The following is a 26,607-nucleotide window of genomic DNA, read 5'->3' as shown; positions in this document are numbered from 1 at the left end:
GTTTAGAAAAACTAGGTTAGTAGTGCGGCAGTCATGACAGAGGGGCTAAAGTAGGTCACAGACTGAGTACCGTATATCCCAGTTTTTGAAACAGAGGGTTCTATCATTGAATGTAGATGGCCTAGCTGATTTATCTAATGTAAGTAAGTCATGTTTTCTTATGCTTTATGTTCATTATATCATGATGACAAATGGGTAGTTGGTTAGCTAGCTAGCACAACAACGACTTGTTTTTCCTGGTCATACTAATTTTCTAGAGGGGCATTAGGTAATGTTAGCAACCTAGCTAGCCAGCCCAATACAATAGCAACGTTATCGTTCTGCAGCCCCGCAGCAGTAGGCTGTGACTAGAACTAGCCTGTCTCTAAAACCAATACTATCGCCAGCTACTGGCCGTGGTTACCACATACATGTGAACTCCTTTTCTTTCCTAGATTCCTTTCCTTCTTAATTTCCTCTCTACTTGCCGTGGTTAATCTCGACCACATACATGTGAACGCCATGGTTGGGTGAATTCCATTTCAATTCCAGTCAACTCAAAAAGTTAACCAAATTCAAAATGTTCCTAAATGAAAAACATTCAAGAGAATTTGAATTCTAGTGTACTTACTGAATTTAAATTGAACTGACCCATGTGGCTCAGTTGGTAACGCATGGCACTTGCAACGGAAGGGATGTTGGTTCGTTTCCCATGGCGGACCAGCACAGGGAGAAAAAAAAAAGTGTGAAAATGTATGCACTCACTACTGTAAATCGCATTGGATTAGACTGTCTGCTAAATAACACATGTAATTGACCCCAACCCTGGTGAATTCCTCCTTTTCTTTCCTAGATTCCTTTCCATATTTCCTTTCCTCACTCATGTCATAGATTCCTTTGCTAACTTCCTTTCCTCTACTGGCCATGTGGACTGCTTTTCTTTCCTAGATTCCTTTCCTCTCTCCTTTGTTTCCTCTTTTCCTAGCTTCCTTTCCTACTTTCCTAGCTCCCATTTCTTGTTATTTTCCTTTATTTCCTAGGAAATTTTCCTTGTGCCCTTCCTCCTTTCCTAGCTTTCATTCCTCCTTTCCTAGCTTCCTTTCCTCCTTTCCTAGCTTCCTTTCCTACTTTCCTAGCTCCCATTTCTTGTTATTTTCCTTTATTTCCTAGGAAATTTTCCTTGTGCCCTTCCTCCTTTCCTAGCTTTCATTCCTCCTTTCCTAGCTTCCTTTCCTTCTTTCCTAGCTTCCTTTCCTTCCATACCTCCTTTTCCTTGCCTCATCCTTATTTCCCTTTCCTTGTGTTCTTTCCTTTCCTAGCTCCTATACCCTTTCCTTGCTCCCTTTCAAATTTTTGGGGACCACCTTTGGCAGTGGACTCTACTTTCAGAACTACTGGCTAAAAAGTATACAAAAGTACCAGAGAATATCAGTCATTAGAGATGAAAATAAAGTTAGATGAGGGAAAGAAGGGGAGCTTGGAAATGAAGAAAGGAATTTGGAGAAAGAAAAGGAGTTGTTCACATGTACAGGTTGTGGTAGGGATGAACCACAGCCAGTGGAGATGTATCTCATGTATCATGTTCACATGTATCTGGTAGGGATTAACCACGGCCAGCAGATTGAATTTAATAACTTTATTTTGGCAAGTCGGATAAGATAAAGCTATATAGTGAACATAAACAGCAACATTTACACATGACAGATACCAATTCTTAGAAGGTATATTGGTTTCCATGTGCCATATTTTTCAATTGTACTGTGATGTTTTACATTAGTTTTTTTAACCTTTCTAATCGTATAGTATCCACAGATTGTGAGCTAAAGATGAAAACCTTTCCTACGACTATTATTATATTATTTATTGACTATGGCTTTCCAAATCGCCCAACACTGCTATTTGTAAGGTTAATATTATGTGATTAAATATATTTTTTTTTATACCATTCCTAAATAAATAATCTATTGATTCTGTTTCTTCACAGCAACATCTACAGAGCTGAGATTGTTGTATGCCCCATATATATAGCATTCTGTTGGTGGCAAGAATTGTATATAATAATTTAAATTGAAAAACTAAGTGTTGAATCAAGTGTAGTTTTTTTTTGTACTAATTCATAAACCATATGCCGTGGAATGCGTACATCGAATATCTCTTCCCATTTATTTTGTAACTTACATGGCGCAGCTGTCAACATTTTTGTTCTCAAATGAAACTGGTATATTTATGCCAGTTTCTCTCAGTCAATTTGTATCTTTTAATATATGGCAGGCAAACAAGTTCCACTTGCCGCCTCCATTTTTATGGTAGTGCTGCAATCAGTTGGTTGTAAATGCAGATTGAAAAGATATTCCCATATATTTTTGATAACTGCATATGTGACAACTCCATTTCTATTCATAATATAAATATTCCATAAATCATTTATTTTGATTTTATTAATCAGTATATTTGAGTTTAACCATAACATTTGTTGTAATATTTGTTCTAATCTTTTCTGGAGGATAAAACTGAAATTGTAACCACCTTTGTATGGCTTGTTTAAGAAAGGGCGATACTTTAAACAATTTCATTTTCAATTAGTTGGAAATGAGAAGTTGTAATCTGTATAAAGGCAACAACAAAGGATGAACCTTTCTTAATAATCTACTGGAGAACCATTTTGGGTTTAAGTATCATTTATGTATGAGTGAAGCTCTCTGAGAGGTTTAAAGCTTTAATATTTAATCATTTTAGTCCCCCAAACTCATATTCATTATATAAATAGACACGTTTAATTTTGTCTGGCTTAGCATTCCAAATAAATTGAAATATTTTTAGCATTTATGATTTAAAAAGAGTAATCTGGAATAGGCAGTGCCATTAATAAGTAAACAAGCTGATAGGACCAAAGAGTTAATCAACATGATTTTTCCTCCATATTTACCTCCATAGTTGCAGAATCGTATCTATTTTTACTAACTCTATTGAAATGAATTTTGGTAAATTAATTTCTTTAGTTGTGAATACCAAGTATGTCTACTTCACCGTCCGCCTATTTGTTTGGTAAACTGCAAGGTAGTGTAAAGACCTTTTTTTTTTTAAACAATCCAATACGTAATATGGTACACTTGTCATAATTAGGTTTTAATCCAGAGAGGCTAGAAAAGTGATCAAGATCTTCAATGAGACTGTGCAGGGATCCAGATTGGGGACTTAAGAAAAAAAGTCATCGGCATACATTGATACTTTCGTTTTTATCCCCTCGATTTCTAACCCCTTGATGTTCTTCTTGGATCTAATTTTAATAGCTAACAATTCAATTGTCATAATAAATAGATATGGAGACAGGACAGCCTTGTTTTACTCTTCTTAAAATCTCAATACTTTCTGAGAAGTAACCATTATTTACTATTTTAAATCTGGGGTTGCTGTACATAACTTTAACCCATTGTATAAGATATTTACCAAAATGTAAAGTAATCCAGGCATTTATATATAAATTCTAGTCGTACTTTATCAAACGCCTTTTAAAAATGTCTTCGATGTTTTATAATGTTCAGTTTCAAGTAATTGTCATATATTATCTCCAATATATCGTCCATGTAAAAAACCTGTCTGATCAGGATGAACAATATCTGATGAAACCTTTTTTTAAATTCTATGTGCTATGCATGTCGCCAGGATTTTTTTTGTATCACAACATTGAAGTGTTCGAGGCTTCCAGATTTTTAAAAATTGACTGAATCTTTATACTTACTACCTGAGTCCTGTTTTAGTAGTAATGAAATCAGACCTTGTTGAGTACCTGAAAGTCTACCATTTGTATAGGAGTAATTAAAACATGCTAATAATGGATCTTTGAGTACATCAAAAAAAGGTCTGATACACATTTGAACTCGGAAGTTTACATACACTTTAGCCAAATACATTTAAACTCAGTTTTTCACAATTCCTGACACTTAATCCTAGTAAAAATTCCCTGTTTTAGGTCAGTTAGGATCAACACTTTATTTTAAGAATGTGAAATGTCAGAATAATAGTAGAGAGACTGATTTATTTAATCTTATTTCTTTCATCACATTCCCAGTAGGTCAGAAGTTAACATGCACTTAATTAGTATTTGGTAGCATTGCCTTTAACGTCTCTGGGATATGTGGGACGCTAGCGTCCCACTTAACCAACAGCCAGTGAAATTGCAGGGCGCCAAATTCAAAACAGAAATCTCATAATTAGAATTCCTCAAACATTCAAGTATTAGAAACCATTTTAAAGAAACTTCTCTTTAATCCAGCCACAGTGTCTGATTTCAAAAAGCTTTACGGCGAAAGCACACCTTGCTATTATGTTAGGTCAGCGCCAAGTCACAGAAAAACATACAGCCATTTTCCAAAGAAGGAGAGGTGTCACAAAACTCAGAAATAGCATTATAAATATTCACTTACCTTTGATCTTCATCGGAATGCACTCCCAGGAATCCCAGTTCCACAATAAATGTTTGTTTTGTTCAATAAAGTCCATCATTTATGTCCAAATACCTCCTTTTTGTTTGTGTGTTTAGCCCAGTAATCCAAATGCACAGTGCATGAGCAATTAGTTCAGACGAAAAGTCAAAGTTATATTACAGTTCGTAGAAACATGTCAAATGATGTATAGAATCAATCTTTAGGATGTTATCATAAATCTTCAATAATGTTTCAACCAGACAATTCCTTTGTCTTTAGAAATTAAAAGGAACGCAGCTAGCTCTCACGGCCGCGCGCCTGACTGGGCTCATGGCATTCTGCCAGACCTCTGACTGAAACAGCTCTTATTCTCTCCCCCTTCACAGTAGAAGCCTGAAACAAGGTTCTAAAGACTGTTGACATCTAGTGGAAGCCATAGGAAGTGCAATATGACCCCATAGACACTGTATATTGGTTAGGCAAAGACTTGGAAAAACTACAAACCTCAGATTTCCCACTTCCTGGTTGGATTTTTTTCTCAGGTTTTTGCCTGCCATATGAGTTCTGTTATACTCAGACATCATTCAAACAGTTTTAGAAACTTCAGAGTGTTTTCGTTAAAGAGCTGTGCTATAGACCTTTTTTAGAATGTAAACAATAACAAAACCCTTTAGAACGCCAGGCCCCACTACATCCGGCTAGCTAACTGCCTCAGAGAACTCAACATGTCAAGTGCATGTTACAAAAATGTTATTCCCCACACGTTGTCCTGTATCAACGAACCCCAACACAGCACTCGACCCTTAGCTGTCCCTAGTAGCTAAAGATGGCTAGCTAGCTAAACTTCTTCTTGTTGCAGCTTTCCGGCAGACTAGAGGCTTTGTGGCGTATTACTGCCTTTAACATGTCAGAATGAAAATTACTACACAGTTGGGATGCAGAAAAAGGAGAGGGGAAGGCAAGTTGGCTACAACTTGTTGACGGCGGTCACAACAATTTTAAAAAATGCAGCGCAACAGGAAGTGGTCAGGGGCCAAGATTCAACAACCATGGTCTATACAAGATAAATCACACAAATGTTCACTTAAAAGCCGCACTGACACTAGTACACTGACACCGCACTGACACTAGTACAAAACTATTAATCCTTAATTCTATTGACGCACCCGTGCATCAATCTAAGTAACATAATAAAAACACCCCGTCAAAATCTGTCAGGTTTTAAGCTAGATGTTTTTTGTTGTTGCATGGGCTGCGTCTCAATCCGCCTATGTCAGCCTTCTGCATCTGCGGTGGAAGGTGGCTGTGTTTTTCAGACCATGAGACATCACGAAAATGTCTGTAGCGTCCAAATGGTTTGGCCTAAACTAATATGAACATTCTGGAAAGATGAGACTCATGAACAAGATGGTGTTCTCTGTTTTTTTTTCTACGACCCCCTACAAATGTCACGGGACTCGCCTGATGGTAACCCATACAAATTTATGGAAATATGGAGGTAGTTTTGTGCCAACAAAAATAAGGGGTCCAAAAAAACAAAAACATTTCCTTAGCTTTCTTATGTCCTAGATCTAAGACAGACACTTCAAAACATTAGTCAAAAAATAAGTAATGTATTTTGCCATTTTATGAATGTTATTCAATGCATTCCTATGGGACAAGCATTTCGCTACACTTGCATTAACATCTGCTAACCATGTGTATGTGACAAATAAAATTTGATTTGATAGTAGTAAAGGCCAAATCAATTATTTTGATACCTAAAGGGGTCCTAAAATTCAAAATAAAGTAGCTAAATGATCCATGGTATGACCATCTTAAAACAATTCCATATGTTAGCTTAGTAGAATTTCCCCACTCTCTACAGTTTTCTGACTTGCCCATGTGACGGAACCAAACCAGGCAACTACACTAAATGTTAAGGCAGGTTCAATAAAACATCTGTAAAAGGATTAGAGGTTGACCGAGTAATCGGAATGGCCGATTTAATTAGGGCTGATTTCAAGTTTTCATAACAATCGGTATTTTAGGACACCGATTTGGACGATATAAAAAATGTAAAAAACGTTATTTAACTAGGCAAGTCAGTTAAGAACACATTCTTATTTTCAATGACTGCCTAGGAACGGGGGGTTATAACTGCCTTGTTCAGGGGCAGAACAACAGATTTTTACCTTGTCAGCTCAGGGATTCAATCTTGCAACCTTACAGTTTAGTCCAACGCTCTAACCACCTGCCTCTCATTGCACTCCATGAGGAGCCTGCCTGTTACGTGAATGCAGTAAGAAGCCAAGGTAAGCTGCTAGCTAGTATTACACTTATCTTATAAAAAACATTCAATCAATCATAATCACTAGTTAAGTACACATGGTTGATGATATTACTAGTTTATCTAGTGTGTCCTGCGTTGCATATGATCGATGCGGTGCGCATTTGCGAAAAAGGACTCGTTGCTACAACATGTACCTAACCATAAACATCAATGCCTTTCTTAAAATCAATACACAAGTATATATTTGAAAACCTGCATATTTAGTTAATATTGCCTGCTAACATGAATTTATTTGAACTAGGTAAATTGTGTCACTTCTCTTGCGAGAGTCCGGGTATATGCAGCAATTTTGGCCGTCTGGCTCGTTGTGAACTGTGTGAAGACTATTTCTTCCTAACAAAGACGGCCAACTTCGCCAAATGGGAGATGATTTAACAAAAGCGCATTTGTGAAAAAAGCACAATCGTTGCACAACTGTACCTAACCATAAACATCAATGCCTTTCTTAAAATCAATATACAGAAGTATATATTTTTAAACCTGCATATTTAGCTAAAAGAAATCCAGGTTAGCAGGCAATATTAACCAGGTGAAATTGTCACTTCTCTTGCGTTCATTGCACACACAGGCTATATGCAACAGTTTGGGCCGCCAGGCTTGTTGCGAACTAATTTGCCAGAATTGTACGTAATTATGACATAACATTGAAGGTTGTACAATGTACCAGCAATATTTAGACTTAGGGATGCCACCCGTTAGATAAAATACGGAACGGTTCTGTATTTCACTGAAATAATAAACGTTTTGTTTTCGAAATGATAGTTTCCAGATTCGACCATATTAATGACCAAAGGCTTGTATTTCTGTGTGTTGTGTTATGTTATAATTAAGCCTAATTTGATAGAGCAGTCTGACTGAGAGATGGTAAGCAGCAGCAGCAGGCTCATAAGCATTCATTCAAACAGCACTTTTGTGCATTTTGCCAGCAGCTCTTCGCAATGCTTCAAGCATTGAGCTGTTTGACTTCAAGCCTATCAACTCCCGAGATTAGGCTGGTGTAACCGATGTGAAATGGCTAGCTAGTTAGCGGGGTGCGCGCTAATAGCGTTTCAAACGTCACTCGCTCTGAGACTTGGAGTAGTTGTTCCCCTTGCTCTGAAAGGGCTGCGGATTTTGTGGAGCGATGGGTAACGATGCTTCGAGGTTGGCTATTGTCGATGTGTTCCTGGTTCGAGCCCAGGAATAGGGGGCGAGGCGAGGGACGGAAGCTATACTGTTACACTGGCAATACTAAAGTGGCTATAAGAACTAGAAGTCGGCCGATGATGGTTTTTCAATACCGATACCGATTATTGGAGGACCAAAAAAGCTGACACCAATTAATAGCCCGATTTATAAAAAATACAAATTTAAATTAAATATTCAAAAAATGTATTTGTAATAATGACAATTACAACAATACTGAAGTAACACTTATTTTAACTTAATATAACACATCAATAAAATCAATTTAGCAGCATTTTAGCAGCATTACCAATCAAATCAAATCAAATGTATTTATATAGCCCTTTGTACATCAGCTGATATCTCAAAGTGCTGTACAGAACCCCAGCCTAAAACCCCAAACAGCAAGCAATGCAGGTGTAGAAGCACGGTGGCTAGGAAAAACTCCCTAGAAAGGCCAAAATCTAGGAAGAAACCTAGAGAGGAACCAGGCTATGTGGGGTGGCCAGTCCTCTTCTGGCTGTGCCAGTTGGGGATTATAACAGAACATGGCCAAGATGTTCAAATGTTCATAAATGACCAGCATGGTCAAATAATAATAATAAGGCAGAACAGTTGAAACTGGAGCAGCAGCACTGTCAGGTGGACTGGGGACAGCAAGGAGTCATCATGTCAGGTAGTCCTGGGGCATGGTCCTAGGGCTCAGGTCCTCCGAGAGAGAGAAAGGAGAGAATTAGAGAACGCACACTTAGATTCACACAGGACACCGAATAGGACAGGAGAAGTACTCCAGATATAACAAACTGACCCTAGCCCCCAGACACATAAACTACTGCAGCATAAATACTGGAGGCTGAGACAGGAGGGGTCAGGAGACACTGTGGCCCCATCCGAGGACATCCCCCGGACAGGGCCAAACAGGAAGGATATAACCCCACCCACTTTGCCAAAGCACAGCCCCCACACCACTAGAGGGATATCTTCAACCATCAACTTACCATCCTGAGACAAGGCTGAGTATAGCCCACAAAGACCAATGCAGAGCAAGGGAAACAACCACCCCAAGGCGAGTGAAGTTTGAAACGCTATTAGCGCACGCTAACTAACCAGCCATTTCACTTCGGTCACACCAGCCTCATCTCGGGAGTTGATAGGCTTGAAGTCATAAACAGCGCAATGCTTGACACACAACGAAGAGCTGCTGGCAAAACGCACGAAAGTGCTGTTTGAATGAATGTTTACGCGCCTGCTTCTGCCTACCACCGCTCACTCCGATACTTGTATCTTGTATGCTCAGTCAGATTATATGCAACACAGGACACGCTAGATAATATCTAGTAATATCATCAACCATGTGTAGTTAACTAGTGATTATGATTGATTGTTTTAAATAAGATAAATGTAATGCTATCTAGCAACTTACCTTGGCTTACTGCATTTGCGTAACAGGCAGTCCGTCTCCTTGTGGAGTGCAACGAGAGAGAGGCAGGTCGTTATTGCGTTGGACTAGTTAACTGTAAGGTTGCAAGATTGGATCCCCCGAGCTGACAAGGTGAAAATCTGTCTTTCTGCCCCTGAACGTGGCAGTTAACCCACTGTTCCTTCTTTAAACATAAGAATGTGTTCTTAACTGACTTGCCTAGTTAAATAAAGATTGAATAAAGGTGTAAAAAAGAAATCGGCGCCCCAAAATACCGATTTCCGATTGTTATGAAAACTTGAAATCGTCCCTAATTAATCGGCCATTCCGATTAATCGGTCGACATCTAATAAGAACATCCAATAGTCAAAGGTACAGTGGGGCAAAAAAGTATTTAGACAGCAACCAATTGTGCAAGTTCTCCCACTTAAGAAGATGATAGAGGCCTGTAATTTTCATCATAGGTATACTTCAACTATGACAGACAAAATGAGAAGAAAAAAAATCCAGAAAATCACATTGTAGGATTTTTAATGAATTTATTTGCAAATTATGGTGGAAAATAAGTATTTGGTCACCTACAAACAAGCAAGATTTCTAGCTCTCAAAGACCTGTAACTTCTTCTTTTGAGGCTCCACTATCCTCCACTCGTTACCTGTATTAATGGCACCTGTTTGAACTTGTTATCAGTATAAAAGACACCTGTCCACAACCTCAAACAGTCACACTCCAAACTCCACTATGGCCAAGACCAAAGAGCTGTCAAAGGATACCAGAAACAAAATTGTAGACCTGCACCAGGCTGGGAAGACTGAATCTGCAATAGGTAAGCAGCTTGGTTTGAAGAAATCAACTGTGGGAGCAATTATTAGGAAATGGAAGACATACAAGACCACTGATAATCTCCCTCGATCTGGGGCTCCACGCAAGATTTCACCCCGTGGGGTCAAAATGATCACACGAACGGTGAGTAAAAATCCCAGAACCACACGGGGGGACCTAGTGAATGACCTGCAGAGAGCTGGGACCAAAGTAACAAAGCCTACCATCAGTAACACACTACGCCGCCAGGGACTCAAATCCTGCAGTGCCAGAAGTGTCCCCCTGCTTAAGCCAGTACATGTCCAGGCCCGTCTGAAGTTTGCTAGAGAGCATTTGGATGATCCAGAAGAAGATTGGGAGAATGTCAGATGAAACCAAAATATAACTTTTTGGTAAACTCAACTCGTCGTGTTTGGAGGACAAAGAATGCTGAGTTGCATCCAAAGAACACCATACCTACTGTGAAGCATGGGGGTGGAAACATCATGCTTTGGGGCTGTTTTTCTGCAAAGGGACCAGGACGACTGATCCGTGTAAAGGAAAGAATGAATGGGGCCATGTATCGTGAGATTTTGAGTGAAAACCTCCTTCCATCAGCAAGGGCATTGAAGATGAAACGTGGCTGGGTCTTTCAGCATGACGATGATCCCAAACACACCGCCCGGGCAACGAAGGAGTGGCTTGGTAAGAAGCATTTCAAGGTCCTGGAGTGGCCTAGCCAGTCTCCAGATCTCAACCCCATAGAAAATCTTTGGAGGGAGTTCAAAGTCCGTGTTGCCCAGCAACAGCCCCAAAACATCACTGCTCTAGAGGAGATTTGCATGGAGGAATGGGCCAAAATACCAGCAACAGTGTGTGAAAACCTTGTGAAGACTTACAGAAAATATTTGACCTCTGTCATTGCCAACAAAGGGTATATAACAAAGTATTGAGAAACTTTTGTTATTGACCAAATACTTATTTTCCACCATAATTTGCAAATAAATTCATTAAAAATCCTACAATGTGATTTTCTGGATTTTTTTCCCTCATTTTGTCTGTCATAGTTGAAGTGTACCTATGATGAAAATTACAGGCCGCTATCATCTTCTTAAGTGGGAGAACTTGCACAATTGGTGGCTGACTAAATACTTTTTTGCCCCACTGTATATGAAATACAAATGGTATAGAGAGAAATAGTCCTAGAAATACTATAACTACAACCTTAAACATCTTACCTAGGAACCACCAGCGTTCATATGTTCTGAGTAAGGAACTTAAACGTTAGCTTTTTTACTTGGCACATATTGCACTTTTACTTTCTTCTCCAACACTTTGTTTTTGCATTATTTATACCAAATTGAACATGTTTATTTATTTGAGGCTAAATAGATTTTTATTTATGTATTATATTAAGTTAAAATAAGTGTTCATTCAATATTGTTGTAATTGTCATTAAAAAATTGGCTGATTTAATCGGTATCGGCTTTTTTTGGTCCTCCAATAATCTGTATCGGAGTTGAAAAATCATAATCTGTCGACCTCTAAAAGGGATTGTAAAACAGATTTGACATTCAGCCTTCTAAGATTACGCAGGAAGTACAGTCTTGACTGTCATTTAGATAACACTCGCCTACTGTTGGCTTGAAATGTTCATCTTATTGTCAACTATTGTACCAAGGTACTTGTACTCCACCTATGCTCTGGTCACAAATGGTGATTTCTTTCGGAGCTGATTGCTTCCTAAAGTCTATTCTAAGGTCTTTGGTCTTGGTGGCATTCAGATCCAGGATGTTCTCCTTGTACCAAGGTCAAACTCGTCCATTGTAAACTGAATCATGTAATCAGAATTGGATGTGTCATCGGAGTATTTAATATATGTTATCTCAGAGCAGATGCTCCTACTGTCATCTGTACAGAGTGATCCAGTTGAGACGGTTTTCTTTGTGCTGCACTCACTGTTGAATGTCACCCATTGTGGTCTATTTGACAATCTCTCCTGTTCTGTTGGTTTTCATATTAACTTTATTTTATTGTCCAGAAGCCAAAGGCACAATCCTAGTCAACCCAGCCTAGTTGTTGCCCCCCTTCGATGTTTGTTTTAATCTCTGTCACATATGGAACCATTATCAGGTGCTCTGTTTAGAATGGTGTTTTCCTGCAAATTGTGTTTTGACAAATATTTAAATTATGTTTTATTGGCTGCTTCATTACATGAGTTTGATGTTCTGTTAAGAGCATTACCATAATCTAAATGTGACTTCTGTCATTCTGAGCCCAATGCATATGGGTCGGGTTAATTTCTGAAAGGGACGTTAAATTCAAATCTTCCCAGTCACATTGTTCGGGGCGCCACATTTTCCTAACGGAAACCCTGGGACATGTAAACCAGCTTAATTGGAGTTTGAGCAGTGTATTTGATTTGGCATGTGCCAGCAGTGCAAGCCTCCCTAACGAGTGACGTGAGTTCGGGGGGAAAAGTATCCATCATAGAAATGTTCGCATACAAACTTTATATACCCAAACTCCCAAAAATAACATGGTCGCTGTGGTAGAGCGTTTATTTTGATTGGTGATTTTTCTACATGTATCCCATCAGGATTTCAGATGTCCATGTAAACAGGATTATTAGGGAAATTGTTCTTCTTGCAAAGCATGTAAATATTTAAATCAAACTATTTATATAGAGCAGACACTCTTATCCAAAGCAATTTACTGGAGAAATGAGGGTTAAGTGCCTTCCTCAAGGGCACATCGACAGATTCTTCACCTAGTCAGCTCGGGGATTTGAACCTTTCGGTTACTGGCCCAATGCTCTTAACCTCTAGGCTAACGGACGCCCCATCGCACAGGTCATGGGTTATACATGCAGTTGAACAGGGGATTATATATTTCCTCTTTCACAGTGCACGTCAATCCAGTGTTTCTATGTCACATTCTTTTCTATGTGGGCTATCTAGCTAGCTAGTGTACTGTAACAACCCAACAATGCTGCTTTGTGACAACTTTGGGAGGTGGGTTTTTTGCTCCCTAAAGTCTGTCCTTTGCCAGTGATTTGTACATGGGCAGAGTCCAATATTTCCTAGATCTTGATCGTTGTCTGAATGCCAGTCCTTAATTTGGTAATGTTACATTCAAGTAATGCTCCAAACTGCCTTTTTGGATATTGAATATGCTCACAAGTGTATTGAAGTGTATAAATGATCCAAGATATCTGTCAAGAATGTTGGTTGTAAATAGAGGTCGACCGATTATGATTTTTCAACGCCGATACCGATTTATTGGAGGAACAAAAAGCCGATGCCGATTTACTCGGCCAATTTTTAAAATAAATAAAAATATTTTTAAAACATTTTTACTTTTTATTTGTAATAATGACAATTACAACAATACTGAATGAACACTTATTTTAACTTAATATAATACATCAATAAAATCAATTTAGCCTCGTTTAAATAATGCAAAAACAAAGTGTTGGAGAAGAAAGTAAAAGTGCAATGTAAGAAAGCGAACATTTCAGTTCCTTGCTCAGAACATGAGAACATATGAAAGCTGGTGGTTCCTTTTAACATGAGTCTTCAATATTCCCAGGTAAGAAGTTTTAGGTTGTAGTTATTATAGGAATTATAGGACTATTTCCCTCCTATACCATTTGTATTTCATTAACCTTTGACTATTGGATGTTCTTATAGGCACTTTAGTATTGCAAGTGTAACAGTATAGCTTCCGTCCCTCTCCTCGCTCCTCTCTGGGCTCGAACCAGCAACACAACGACAACAGCCACCATCGAAGCAGCGTTACCCATGCAGAGCAAGGGGAACAACTACTAGAAGGCTCAGTGATGTTTGAAACGCTATTAGCGCGCGCTAACTAGCGAGCCATTTCACTTCGGTTACACCAGCCTCATCTCGGGAGTTGATAGGCTTGAAGTCATAAACAGTGCAATGCTTGACGCACAACGAAGAGCTGCTGGCAAATCGCACGAAAGTGCTGTTTGAATGAATGTTTGCGTGCCTGCTTCTGCCTACCACCGCTCAGTCAGATACTTAGATGCTTGTATGCTCAATCAGATTATATGCAACGCAAGACACCCTAGATAATATCTAGTAATATCATCAACCATGTGTAGTTAACTAGTGGTTATGATTGTTTTTTATAAGTAAGTTTAATGCTAGCTAGCAACTTACCTTGGCTTACTGCATTCGCGTAACAGGCAGTCTCCTTGGAGTGCAACGAGAGAGAGGCAGGTCGTTAATTGCGTTGGACTCGTTAACTGCAATGTTGCAAGATTGGATCCCCCGAGCTGACAAGGTGAAAATCTGTTGTTCTGCCCCTGAACAAGGCAGTTAACCCACCGTTCCTAGGCTGTCATTGAAAATAAGAATGTGTTCTTAACTGAATTGCCCAGTTAAATAAAGGTATATAAAAAATTAAACGTTTAAAAATCGGCACCCAAAATTACCGATTGTTGAACTTGAAATCGGCCCTAATTAATTGGTTGACCTCTAGTTGTAAATTCATAAGCCAAGGAAACTGCTGTACAGTGAACCACTGTCCTCAGCTGCGCTGCGAGCCTTATTGTGATCATGTCCTCAGAATGTTTTAATCAAGTAATGGAGGGAAATTAAGCCAGGCAAAACTGACCATTTTGTGCTTCACGTTGTGCTGATCATGACAGTGGTTTTCCCGGGGCTTTGTCCCACTCCCACAGAAAAGAGACTAACAAGAAGTGCTTTGCTTTTTCAGGCCAGGAGGGAATAACTTTCACAAGCCTGAAGCCTTTTAACAAAAAGGCCCATGAATAGTATGGAAGATTAACAGAATATTATTCTACATCAACAGTATGCCTATGCTCTGCAACACTTATGATTTAATGATAGCCTAAATATCCATATTATACCTATGTGATTTTAATTTGAAAGAGGGCGTTTTTGTTTTTTACTGTGAAATTGCTTCTGTTACTGTCCTTGATTTTCCAACATAGTATTGCGTGAGTTTCTGTGATGTGTAACCTAGGTCTAGGATGTTAGAATTACTGCCGTAGTCAGACCACATCTGACAGTACTCTTCTCTGTACAGGTAGAGCACCTAGCTCCGTGTCTCAGAGAAGGAGTACCAGACCAACCAACCAGGAGGTGCACATAGATACTGTGACATGATCCTGGGGCCCATTGTTGTGCCATTCATCCGCCGCCATCACCTCATGTTTTCAGCATGATAATGCACGGCCCCATGTCGCAAGGATCTGTACACAATTCCTGGAAGCTAAAAATCCCAGTTGGTCCATTGTCCAAATACTCACGTCACCCATTGAGCATGTTTGGGATGCTTGACGTGTACGACAGCGTTTTCCATTTCCCGCCAAGAACCAGCAACTTCGCACAGCCATTGAAGAGGGATGGGACATTCCACAGGCCACAATCAACAGCCTGATCAACTCTGAAGCATTGCTCTCAACCTTTGCCTCTCCCGAGTCCCATCGCTGCAACTCCCCTACGGACAAGACAAAGTTCAAATTGGATATCCCGAGATTGGGGAGAAAAAGGGGTAAAAAGTACAAAAAAAAAAAATATGCAAAAGAAATCTTGCGCTGCATGAGGCAAAGGGTGGTCACACCAGATACTGACTGGTTTTCTGATCCACGCCCCTACCTTGTTTTATTTTTTTTAAAGATATCTGTGACCAGCAGATGCATATCTGTATTCCCAGTCATGTGAAATCCCATGATTAGAGCCTAATTAATTTCTTTCAATTGACTGATTTTCCGTATGAACTGTAACTCAGCAAAATCTTTGAAGTTCTTGCGTTTCAGGGGTGCAACTTTGGTTTTAGAAGTTCGGAGGGGTCATAACCTGGCAGGGGATCTGGGGGTCCTTCCTCAGAATTTTTGGGGCATGTAAAGCTAATTTCCTGCATTTCTAAACAATCTAATATCACCATTTTGGGGTAACTTTTATTGTAAATAAGAATAGCATATGTTCAGGGCCTAAAATGAACACCCACCACCTGCCAAATGTGTGTCGACTTTGACATTGGTGGGAAAGATGTCTATTTCACTAGTCACGTTGGCTGGTGTTCACGGCTCCACAGTGCAAGCATTTCACTCGCCTGTGTCAATATAAATAGTCAAGTATGATCACATTTTATAGCTGTTTCTGCCATTTTTGTTTCATAGATGTTAAATTAATCGCACAAAGTCAAAGAACTACGAATCGTATGGAGCCTATCCCACCTTGCTCTGCATCCCTGGCTGGGGGCTTTGCGCACATGAAGATCTGAGTGAAAGATTCATTTTTAGAAGTGCTGCGCACAGGCTTAAATGTTTATAAAATTTACTTTAAACAAAATTCTGCTGAAGTGAGACTTTGTCCTTCTGTTTCTTGGCTATTTGCATTGTTTTGTTCACAAGCTAGAATTGTTTTTCAATGTTTGAGATTCAACTGCTAGGGAAGTGAAGACGTTAGCTATTAGTCAGACTCTCAATCTCACAGGCACAAACATGACTCCAGTCACGTTACCATGGTAACCTTTCATTGTATATGCGAAAGTTCACCTCAGTGCCGTCAGACTGGTTTTCCCTGGTTGCCTGACCTGCTGAGACCCCTGTCACCATTTGATCCTGCTCAGATGAGGCATGACAGAATTACCTTGGTGTAGATTCATACATTATATTATCCAAGAAGAGAATCAATGGTTAATTTACTGAAATTACCATTATTCTCAGACTCTCAGTCTACCCATCAACTCAAGACGGAACTTTGTATCCATTCACTGATTGTTATAATATACTGCAAAATTCACCTGGGCTCCATAGACTGGTCTTCCCTGGCTGTCTGACCCTGCTGGGACACCTGTCACCACCTGATCCTGCTAAGACATGATGAACATACTGTAGTGTTGTGTACTGACTGCACCATGACAATGAAGCCTGTGGAGCTGTTTAATACCGTGTCAGTGTGAAAAGTAGAGAACTAGCTAGGGAAACTGACAAATCAATAACGTTACATTGCTATACTGACTTTAATTAGGGCAAAAATAACATCTAGCGTTAGCCAACTTTTGGCTAGCTCTAATGGTACATCAACTGGCAGAAACGAGCCAAGTTAATTTACTTCTGTTAAAACGGGACAAAACAAAGGCTACACAACAGCTGTTAGGCACTGCTACCTGATGGATATCTAGAGGCTAGCTAGAGCTGAACTGGCTGTGGTAGCTACTTGCTAGCTAGTTAGCTCATTCACTTCAGACAGAACTTCAGTCGAGGGGATGAAACACGAGCTAACGTTACATGTCAGTTATACAGTTATACTACTAGCTCAGCACTAGGAATAAATGCTTTTTTTCTGTTAAGTCAAACAGCATTTACCTTGCCAGCTACATCAGTCAAATAAAGAGTAGCCAGTTTCTGCTCTGCTTGCTTTTACAACTCAGAGAAAAAGCACAACACACAAAGCCCTCACCTGTTCGCACTCTGTGGCATGGTCCTAAAGTACACCGATGCTGGTGTACTTTGTAGCATTTCTGAATGTGGGGGTTCATTGCACCCCCCTGTACCCAGTAAAAGTTGCGTTTTATATTTTTGTAAAGTGTAATAACAAATGCATCCCAGATCAAACTTGCAAAGACTAGGTTGCCTATCATATACACCCCAGATTTTGCACTTCAGCACCATAAATTTGACGTTTTCTTTTTAGTGGTACTATGGCTAGCAATGATGACGGAATAAAATAACGTTTTTAATGCATATGACTGTGGGAATATCAGACGTGTCGATGGCAACCTCGTAAACAATTCATTTAGACCCAGCGTTTTTATTTGAAACAGGCATTTATTTGCTGAAATGTGTGCCAATGTTCAGCTATTAAAGTTTTACGGTATACACTTTTTTTCATCCAGAGCAATTGCAAATGGATGGAAGGAAATTCCAGAAGCTGGAATGAACATTTGTGGTGAGCGTGACCCTTTTTGTGCCTTGCTTTGTCTGGCATTTTTCTAGAATTCCATTTGAATTATCCTTCCTCAAAATAGTACAAGTTAGTAACTTTAATTCATATTTCTGTTTCAGATTGTCTAATGGCAGACCAAAGAATGGACATTACCTCTACAATGAATGAGTTCATGTCCCCCAGCTCCAGCGACCTGATCAGCAGCTCCGTCAACACCCCAGGCATGGACTACACCCGCAAGAGAAAGGGCAGCACCTCCGACTACCAGTAAGCATCACCACACTGTGGCCCACTGTGCACAGTCAGTGCTGGAGATGAGTTCACTGAATTCTAAAGCTATGAATGAATAATTAACCCAACCCACTTACTTTGCACATTTTCTCAGAATTATTGCAGGCAATCTGCAAAAATAAATAATTTAGGGCAAATTGCTATATTGACTAATTTGTATGTCTGCTCAGAAGTTTTCCTGCAGTCTGTCATTGATCCACATTAATCAGACAATGGAATGATTAACGCATTATTTTCTTTGCAGAATTGATGGATTTTCTTTCGAGTAAGTATGGTTTAATTTTTTACCTTTGGTTGCAGTTAGCTTTTTTGGATAAATACTTTGAATATTAAAGGTTTGGAAACAAGACTTGTAGACAGAACATTTGCTAGGAAGGATGGTTAATGATGGCATCCGATTAACTTCCATAGCAGTATAGATACAGATAAGGAAAAACTTAGGAGAGAATTTTTGCAGCAAATGGCATGAATTACCCTACAGTGAGGCTTATTTGTTTTATTTATTACATGTAACTGGTTCTATATTGTACATGGGAGGCATAGATGTTGAGATGGTATAGGGCTGTGTATGGACTTGTACCATTTACATAACCTATGTGGACCAGTGGTGAATGGGTTGTTATTGTAACAGGATCCATGTTGCGTGTGTGTGATTGGTGCAAGACAGTTTTTTTATTTCAACTTTATTTAACCAGGTAGGCTAGTTGAGAACAAGTTCTCATTTGCAACTGCGACCTGGCCAAGACTAAAACGTGTCTCCTTTTCCCCCTTCTTCCAGGGAGTGTGGTGATCCCCAGCGCCGGATAAAAAATGCCAGGTACCCAGACTCATTCTTGAATCCTCATGATTCACTTTTAAACGTCTCTGTCGGCTGCTACCCATGGTGTTTCTAGTGACCTGGCAAGCGGTTGAACTCCAGGATCAAATATATTCTATTCTCTCTTGCAGGGTGAATTTTTGTATTTTATTAGAGACAGAGAAAGCCTTGTGTCCCATCGATCAATAGGCACTTTATGTAGTCTATAGATTGCGCTGTGTAACAGAAGGACTAGGAGTTGTTCTGACTCTTTGCTTACTGCTACACTGCCAATAGGGAGGCACACAGTCAGATTGAGAAGCGGCGCAGGGACAAGATGAACAGCTTCATAGACGAGCTGGCTGCACTAGTCCCTACCTGCAACGCTATGTCCCGCAAGCTGGACAAACTCACGGTCCTACGCATGGCTGTCCAGCATATGAAGACATTAAGAGGTGAGAGAGACCGCAGGCAAATTGTCACTGGACATCAGAGGAGGGAGAAGTTGAGACTTGAGAATTCAATGACAATGTTTTGTGTTTTTCTACAGGAGCAGCAAACCCTTACACAGAGGTGAACTACAAGCCGTCTTTCCTGACCGATGATGAACTGAAGCACTTAATATTGAGGGTAGGTTCAAGCCCTCTAACTCCTCTTTGCTAAGTTGCTCTCTGGGTGAGCCTGACGACACAAGCCTCAATGTTTTGTGTGTCTTCCTTTAGGCTGCTGACGGCTTTCTGTTTGTTGTTGGATGTGATCGTGGGAAGATCCTTTTTGTCTCGGAGTCAGTTTACAAGATCCTCAACTATTGCCAGGCACGTCTCCATTCCTGTCAAATGTCCTACTGTAATTCATGTTGTACTATACCAGACCAAATCTGAGTTTACAAATGCTAATTTCCAAAGTCAATCTCCCTTTCCTCAGAATGACCTAATTGGCCAGAGTCTGTTTGATTACCTGCATCCTAAAGACATTGCCAAAGTCAAGGAGCAACTGTCGTCATCGGATACAGCACCTCGGGAGCGGCTCATTGATGCTAAAAGTAAACTCTCCCTCCTGTCATGTCCTCATAAGGGCAGGTCAAGTCAGGAAAGTAGTTTGACACGGGGTGAAAAAGTCAATACAGCATTATGTCTCATTAAATACTGTATACCAATTACCTGGCAGTTTACCTGCGATATTAAGTATATAAACAACATGACATATAAGATTAATGCTTTTAACATTATATACAAGTTATTGGGAATATTTAGCTCACAATGTTCAGCAGATGCAATTGTTCTCCCTCAGCCGGTCTACCGGTTAAGACAGACATCACCCCTGGGCCATCTCGACTGTGCTCCGGGGCCAGACGCTCGTTCTTCTGCCGAATGAAGTGTAACCGGCCCTATGTCAAAACAGAGGACAAGGACTTCCCCTCCACCTGCTCCAAAAAGAAAGGTACCCATCTCAAGATCTAGGCCAGCCTCCTTCCCTGATGCCTTTTTATTTCAGTACTCAAACCTGGCATCACAGATCATTAGCATCATACTAGCATTACAATTAGAGTACAGGATGTATGCTTCTCTATGTACCAAGTGGCTTGGCTAATAAACAATATGCTTATTTTAGAACTTTGAAACTATCGAGGTTTGAAAACTACCTCGTTACTTTTTTTTCTTTTTAACCCCTCGTTTTGGACTCGACATGTCAATGTATGGCTTATACATGCAAACTAAACCATCTGCAGTCCTCTCCCAGCCGAGAAAGGCAAAAATGATTGTTCTAACCTGGCATCATTTAGTTCACAAGATCTGCGCGCTCGTTCCTGTCACGTGGAGCAGGGATAGTTAGATCTATTAGACATCGGTAGTAGTTTCATTTCTCTTTCAATGTGTATCTCTAGAAACCAAGAAAAAAATGATGTGCACTGAAGATGGCATTGTAGCCTGACATACATTAGAAGATAATTCATTGTCAGCCAGATCAGAAACGCTATGCTCACAACCTGTATATCCTAAATGGTGTCACTGGTGTACTGTGTTAGTATAGTGTTGCACCCTGTACCGAAACTCTTTGGTACTTTTTTTGATACTAGAACATGAAACAGTTTGGTAATATCATTTTTGGTACTTCTGTCAAATGTCTCACGTTACATACAGATTTTTATTTAACTAGGCAAGTCAGTTAAGAACAAATTCTTATTTTCAATGACAGCCTAGGAAGAACGACAGTTCAGGGGCAGAACGACAGATTTGTACCTTGTCAGCTCGGGGGTTTGAACTTGCAACCTTCCGGTTACTAGTCCAACGCTCTAACCACTAGGCTACCCTGCCGGATTGAGTCTGTCTAGTAATTTGTCAACTTCTCAAGGAGGCAGTTGTAAGCAGTGGCATAAAAATACTTTAAAGTACTACTTAAGTACTTTTAGGGGGTATCTGTACTTTACTTTACTATTTGTATTTTTTTTAACCATTTTTACTTCACAACATTCCTAAAGAAAATGATATACTTTTTACTCCATACATTCTCTCACACCCAAAAGTACTTGTTACATTTTGAATGCTTAGCAGGACAGTAAAATAGTCTAGTCTAATTCACACTTATCAAGAGAACATCCCTGGTCATCCCTATTGCCTCCACTCTGGCGGAATCACTAAACACATGCTTAGTTTCTAAATTCTGTCTTAAGTGTTGGAGCATGCCCCTGGCTTCCCGTAAATGTATTTAAAATGAATTAATATAAGCAATTTGAAATTATTTATACTGGGTGACTTTCATGTTTACTTGAGTCATTTTCTATTAAGGTATCTTTACTCAAGTATAACAATTGGATACTTTTTCCACCACTGTTTGTAAGCTAGCTAGGCTACTTATGCCTGCAGCTGACACAGCGTGAGCAGTGATGCCAATTTACCAACTTTTCAGACTACCCTGGCAACTTTTTTTTCAAACAGCACCTAGCAACAAATGTTCCTACTTTTAAAAATGTATCGAACTTTTAGCAACTTTTGAAAAGTGACTCAAATGCTAAAATGCACGCATTTTCCCTCCAAATGACACAAACTATTTTCTCTGTCACACACTCAGTCACAACACACGTGCCTGGCTGCAAAAGTGCATTGTGAGTGATGTCAGCAGCAGGCGCTCAGTTCGTGCACAGGCAGTAGCAGGCCAGGAACAATTTCAGAAAATTGCAAATCATTGTTGGCTGACTGCAGCAGCAGTGGTAGGGGTTCGACGAGCCAAACCCAATGAATAATAGTTAGTCACGAATGTTTGATCTTGAACAGAACTTACAACATCAATCAACAATGACTGCCTAGGAACAGTGGGTTAACTGCATGTTCAGGGGCAGAACGACAGATTTGTACCTTGTCAGCTCGGGGATTTGAATTTGCAACCTTCCGGTTACTAGCCCAACACTCTAACCACTAGGCTACCCTGCCGCCCCATCATAATATGATAACAACCCAAAAGTAATGTGAAATGCATTCATAACTTAGCTATGACCACAATATATTTAGACTACTTTGTGTTTGTCTGGGCTTTCTAGCAGTAGCCAGCCAGTAGCCCTGGGCGAAGCATTGCACCCTGGGAATCGAAATGTATTAGCACCATTTAACACACTGCATCTGTTAAGCTCAAAGTCTTGGAGAATAGATACTATCCAAAACAAATACTTTGATTTAAAAAAAATATTTTACTGCTTATACAATACACTCCTACCATGTATTCATTACATACTATTTGATACAGTTGTCAATGGGGATATCCAACTAGGAAAACCATTTATGTAGTGTAAAAGCATCAAAACACTAAAGACCACATGACGTGATGACGTTGTACGGAATTGTGCACAGTTTTCGGTACTTTCAGAACTACTGGCTTAAAAGTATACGAAGCCTCTGTTCAATCTTTTAAAATGTGCTGTGATTTAAAACCATTTAGTAAGCAAAGCTGTGCAGGTTATGCAAAACAGCATGCAAATGTCCAGCGAAGCCCTCGTTGAATATTTTATCTAGGAAAACGTTGTTCTCCCCTTGATTGACCACTGATTTCAGATGGCTGGTTTTACTTGTTTGGTTAGCTTTTGGTTTTCTCATTAAATCAGTCATTTAGACTTGACTTAAAGTCATGGACCACCTGTAAACAGAACCATTGTATGGGAGGAAATATATTTACAATTTTCTACCTACAGCCGACCGCAAGAGCTTCTGCACGATCCACAGTACTGGCTACCTGAAGAGCTGGCCGCCCACCAAGATGGGCCTGGACGATGACAACGAACCCGACAATGAGGGCTGTAACCTCAGCTGCCTGGTGGCCATCGGCCGGCTGCATCCCCACATCGTCCCCCAGCCCTCCCACAAGGACATCCGCGTCAAACCCACCGACTACGTCTCCCGCCACGCCATCGATGGGAAGTTTGTCTTTGTTGACCAGAGGTACGATGACGGAGCTTATAACTTCATTTTACTATGACATTGTTGGTTTATGATTAGATGTGAGCTAGTTGTTCATCAAGTTGGCCAAGAAAACACACATTCTAGAAGTATGGTTTAAACTAATACATGAAGAGGCAACAAATCGTCAGTAAATTTCTCCTCTTCACCCAAAATGAGCCTATGTACATAGGCTTGTCAAGGCAGGTTCAGCCTCTGTATATTTTATGAATTAATCTCCTGCTCACAGCTTGCCACCTCACAGGCCATTATTACTCATGGCGGTAATTTAAACTATCATAAAAATGTCAGTGAACTGATTAAAGTTCTCTTCTCAAAAACAAAGAACAGCACGGATAAGAAACTCTATCTTTCCTCTCTATTCAGGGCCACAGCCATTCTTGCATACTTACCCCAGGAGCTTCTTGGCACCTCTTTCTACGAGTATTTCCATCAGGATGATATTGGCCACCTGGCAGGATGTCACAGACAAGGTATTGGATCAACTGTCTGACGTGACAACATTAATTTGTGATTTACATCTTACAATATTTAGTCACCACATTTTGTTCTGTGATCTTACATCCTGGGTATCTTGTGTTTTTAACAGTGCTTCAGATGAGAGAAAAGATCAACACAAACTGTTATAAGTTCAAGATTAAAGATGGCTCCTTCATCACTCTGCGAAGTCGCTGGTTCAGTTTCATGAATCCTTGGACCAAAGAGGTGGAGTACATCGTCTCCACAAACACAGTGGTCTCGTAAGTCACCCTTCTCTCTACCGCAGATTACATTGGAAAAAACTCAACTGTTCATGTATCAATGGGGCTCCATTGATCATTTTAGAGCTAACTGGCAGTACGTATTCAGTGGTTGTACTGTTTTTGTACTTGAAACTGGTCCTGATGTTGCTGTGTGACTCCATCTCTAGGTGCAGTATGCTGGATGGTGCAGACTCCAGCTATCCTCAGTCTGCCGTCTCTCCCACTGCCTCTATGGATGGTGTGCTGATGTCAGAAGGTGACATTTGAGTGATGTGAAAGAAGGCATGCTTTTCTACATATCAGATGGGCTTCCTTTAGGGCTTTGGAACAAGATCTGAGATTTGTCAGCTGATTCTCTCTGGACGCAGAGATGCATGCTATTTATATTTAACTAGGCAAGTCAGTTAAGAACAATTTCTTATTTTCAATAACGGCCTTGTTCAGCGGCAGAATGACAGATTTGTACCTTGTCAGCTGGGGGATTCGAACTTGCAACCTTTCAGTTACTAGACCAATGCTCTAACCACTAAGCTAACCTGCCGCCCCAAATATAATGAATAGCTTTCTTTGATTAAATAATGTATCTACGTGTACAAAATGACAAAACATCTGAGATCTTGAAACAAGATTATAGGAGAGTTGGATCAAATGTGAAAATGCAATGATCTCAGTCAGTCTAGAAGCAGTCAGTGTGATTGATATGTTTGATTGCAGGTGGAGGGAGACGGGCCCTTCAGACGGTGCCAGGCATCCCTGGGGGAACACGTGCAGGTGCCGGTAAGATCGGTCGCATGATCGCAGAGGAGGTGATGGAGACTCAGAGGTGAAGAGAGTGAAGGCAGAAAATGGATGACAGGTTAATAGCTGTAGAACCAAAAGAATAACACCCAGACCATGAAGCCTGGCTTGTTCGGTGATTTACTTTTCTGTACACATCCCTTCGTGGGTGAATTCCCTGCTCTGATATTTATGCACCCTTTATCAAAAAAGTGACGGTCTTTGCAAATGAGTCTGTTCAGTTGTGCTATGTCAGCAATGATGAATTACCTGTTCAGTCTCTCAGCGCTATGAGACTAGGGCTCTGTCTGTTCTTCTCTCTGCCAGGACCAGAGGCTCGACCCCCTCCAGCTGTGGCTCTAGCCCCCTGAACATCAGCACCCCTCCTCCAGACTGCTCTCCAGGGGGCAAGAGAGTGAGTCTTGAGGGAGCCACACGATAAAGAACATTGGGATGGTTGAAAGATGACATTGATGGATTTTTATTTTTAATTGGTTGGATCTTGTGCTTGAATCCAGTATTGTCTGTTTGCTTACTTAGGCCTGTGATTGAAAGCTGACCTATTTGTTCTGGCAGATTCAAAATGGAACGCCACCAGGAGGACCCGACACCAACCAGTCTATTATGAGTAAGTAGCTGTGCACACAAAGGCAACATGTTCTAAGAATTTCAAACACTGTATCCTGCCCATTTCAACCAAAACCGTATCAAAAACCAGTGTGAGACTGACTACAGCATTTTCCTTCAACACCCCTCCAGGTGACAACTCGCACCTCAGCATTGACGAGGCAGCCATGGCTGTGATCATGAGTCTCCTGGAGGCTGATGCAGGCCTCGGTGGCCCTGTAGACTTCAGTGACTTACCCTGGCCCTTGTGAGGACAGCCCCAGCAGGGCTGTTGGAATCCTTGGCCTAAGGCCCAGAGAACCCTGAATTGACCATGCAGTCATATCAACAGGAACCATGCTACTGTAGGACTCATTGGAGCCAAGAGCAGGACAGGACCCCTCAGTGTACCTGTGTCTGCTGATTGACATTCCCCACAGGATGATTCAGTTAGCATTTTCAATGTATATTATCCTACCAGGGATGTCTTTAGTGTTTATGCTTTTACACTACAATGGTTGGACATCCCCATTGACAAATGTAATGAATACATGGTACCAGCAGTAAAATATTTTTATGTTAATGAATAAGTAGTATCCATATTTAAAATGTTCGATGAATCACAGGTTATTGCATATAATGGAAGCAATTTGTCTCATGTGGCAGAAAATGTCAGCTAGAGAACAGGAGACACCCAACGACAGCACAAGGATTGGAGGTAATATACAACCGGTATAACCAGTTAAGAGACCGGAGATTCGTATACCTGGGCCTCATTGCTAAATTATGGAATTCCATTGAGCCTTTTTGGAAAAGTTTGTTCAGCTTACTGGTCCCTTCAGACACAGTAAGCTGATGACAAGGTGCAAATATGTTAGGCTT

The 26,607-nt window shown here is 40.3% G+C and overlaps 1 protein-coding gene across 7 annotated transcripts; it reads left to right on the top strand.

Annotated features, from left to right (window-relative positions):
* On the top strand, positions 1-26,308 carry LOC112252598 (aryl hydrocarbon receptor nuclear translocator-like protein 1). 7 transcript variants are annotated; one of them, XR_006083618.1, is made up of 19 exons: positions 2-139; positions 15,201-15,668; positions 18,018-18,070; positions 18,187-18,334; positions 18,603-18,623; positions 19,137-19,175; positions 19,452-19,609; positions 19,705-19,784; positions 19,877-19,969; positions 20,079-20,196; positions 20,445-20,594; positions 23,335-23,581; positions 23,966-24,072; positions 24,189-24,339; positions 24,510-24,598; positions 25,057-25,119; positions 25,447-25,534; positions 25,696-25,747; positions 25,879-25,953. XR_006083618.1 is itself a non-coding variant. In XM_024423963.2 (19 exons), the coding sequence occupies exons 3-19, from the start codon at positions 18,058-18,060 to the stop codon at positions 25,995-25,997; spliced, it is 1,782 nt and encodes a 593-aa protein (XP_024279731.1). In that variant the 5' UTR covers positions 3-139; positions 15,201-15,668; positions 18,018-18,057; the 3' UTR covers positions 25,998-26,308. The 7 variants fall into 7 exon arrangements, 4 of the variants coding, with proteins under 4 accessions (XP_024279735.1, XP_024279733.1, XP_024279731.1 ...); XR_002953861.2 differs by having other exon boundaries at positions 25,057-25,165; positions 25,660-25,747; positions 25,879-25,923; XM_024423963.2 differs by having other exon boundaries at positions 3-139; positions 25,057-25,165; positions 25,879-26,308.
* The last annotated feature ends 299 nt before the right edge of the window (positions 26,309-26,607 follow it).

This window comes from Oncorhynchus tshawytscha, linkage group LG06 (assembly GCF_018296145.1).
Source record: "Oncorhynchus tshawytscha isolate Ot180627B linkage group LG06, Otsh_v2.0, whole genome shotgun sequence".
NCBI classification, from domain to species: domain Eukaryota; kingdom Metazoa; phylum Chordata; class Actinopteri; order Salmoniformes; family Salmonidae; genus Oncorhynchus; species Oncorhynchus tshawytscha.
Note: the sequence above shows the minus strand (reverse complement) of the source record. Positions and strands in the feature narration are given on the sequence as shown.

Coding starts and splice junctions, on each gene's coding strand:
- LOC112252598 (XM_024423964.2), top strand. Junction 18,335..18,602: donor GGCAGCACCTCCGACTACCA/GTAAGCATCACC, acceptor TTTTCTTTGCAG/AATTGATGGATTTTCTTTCG. Junction 23,582..23,965: donor TTTGTCTTTGTTGACCAGAG/GTACGATGACGG, acceptor CTCTCTATTCAG/GGCCACAGCCATTCTTGCAT.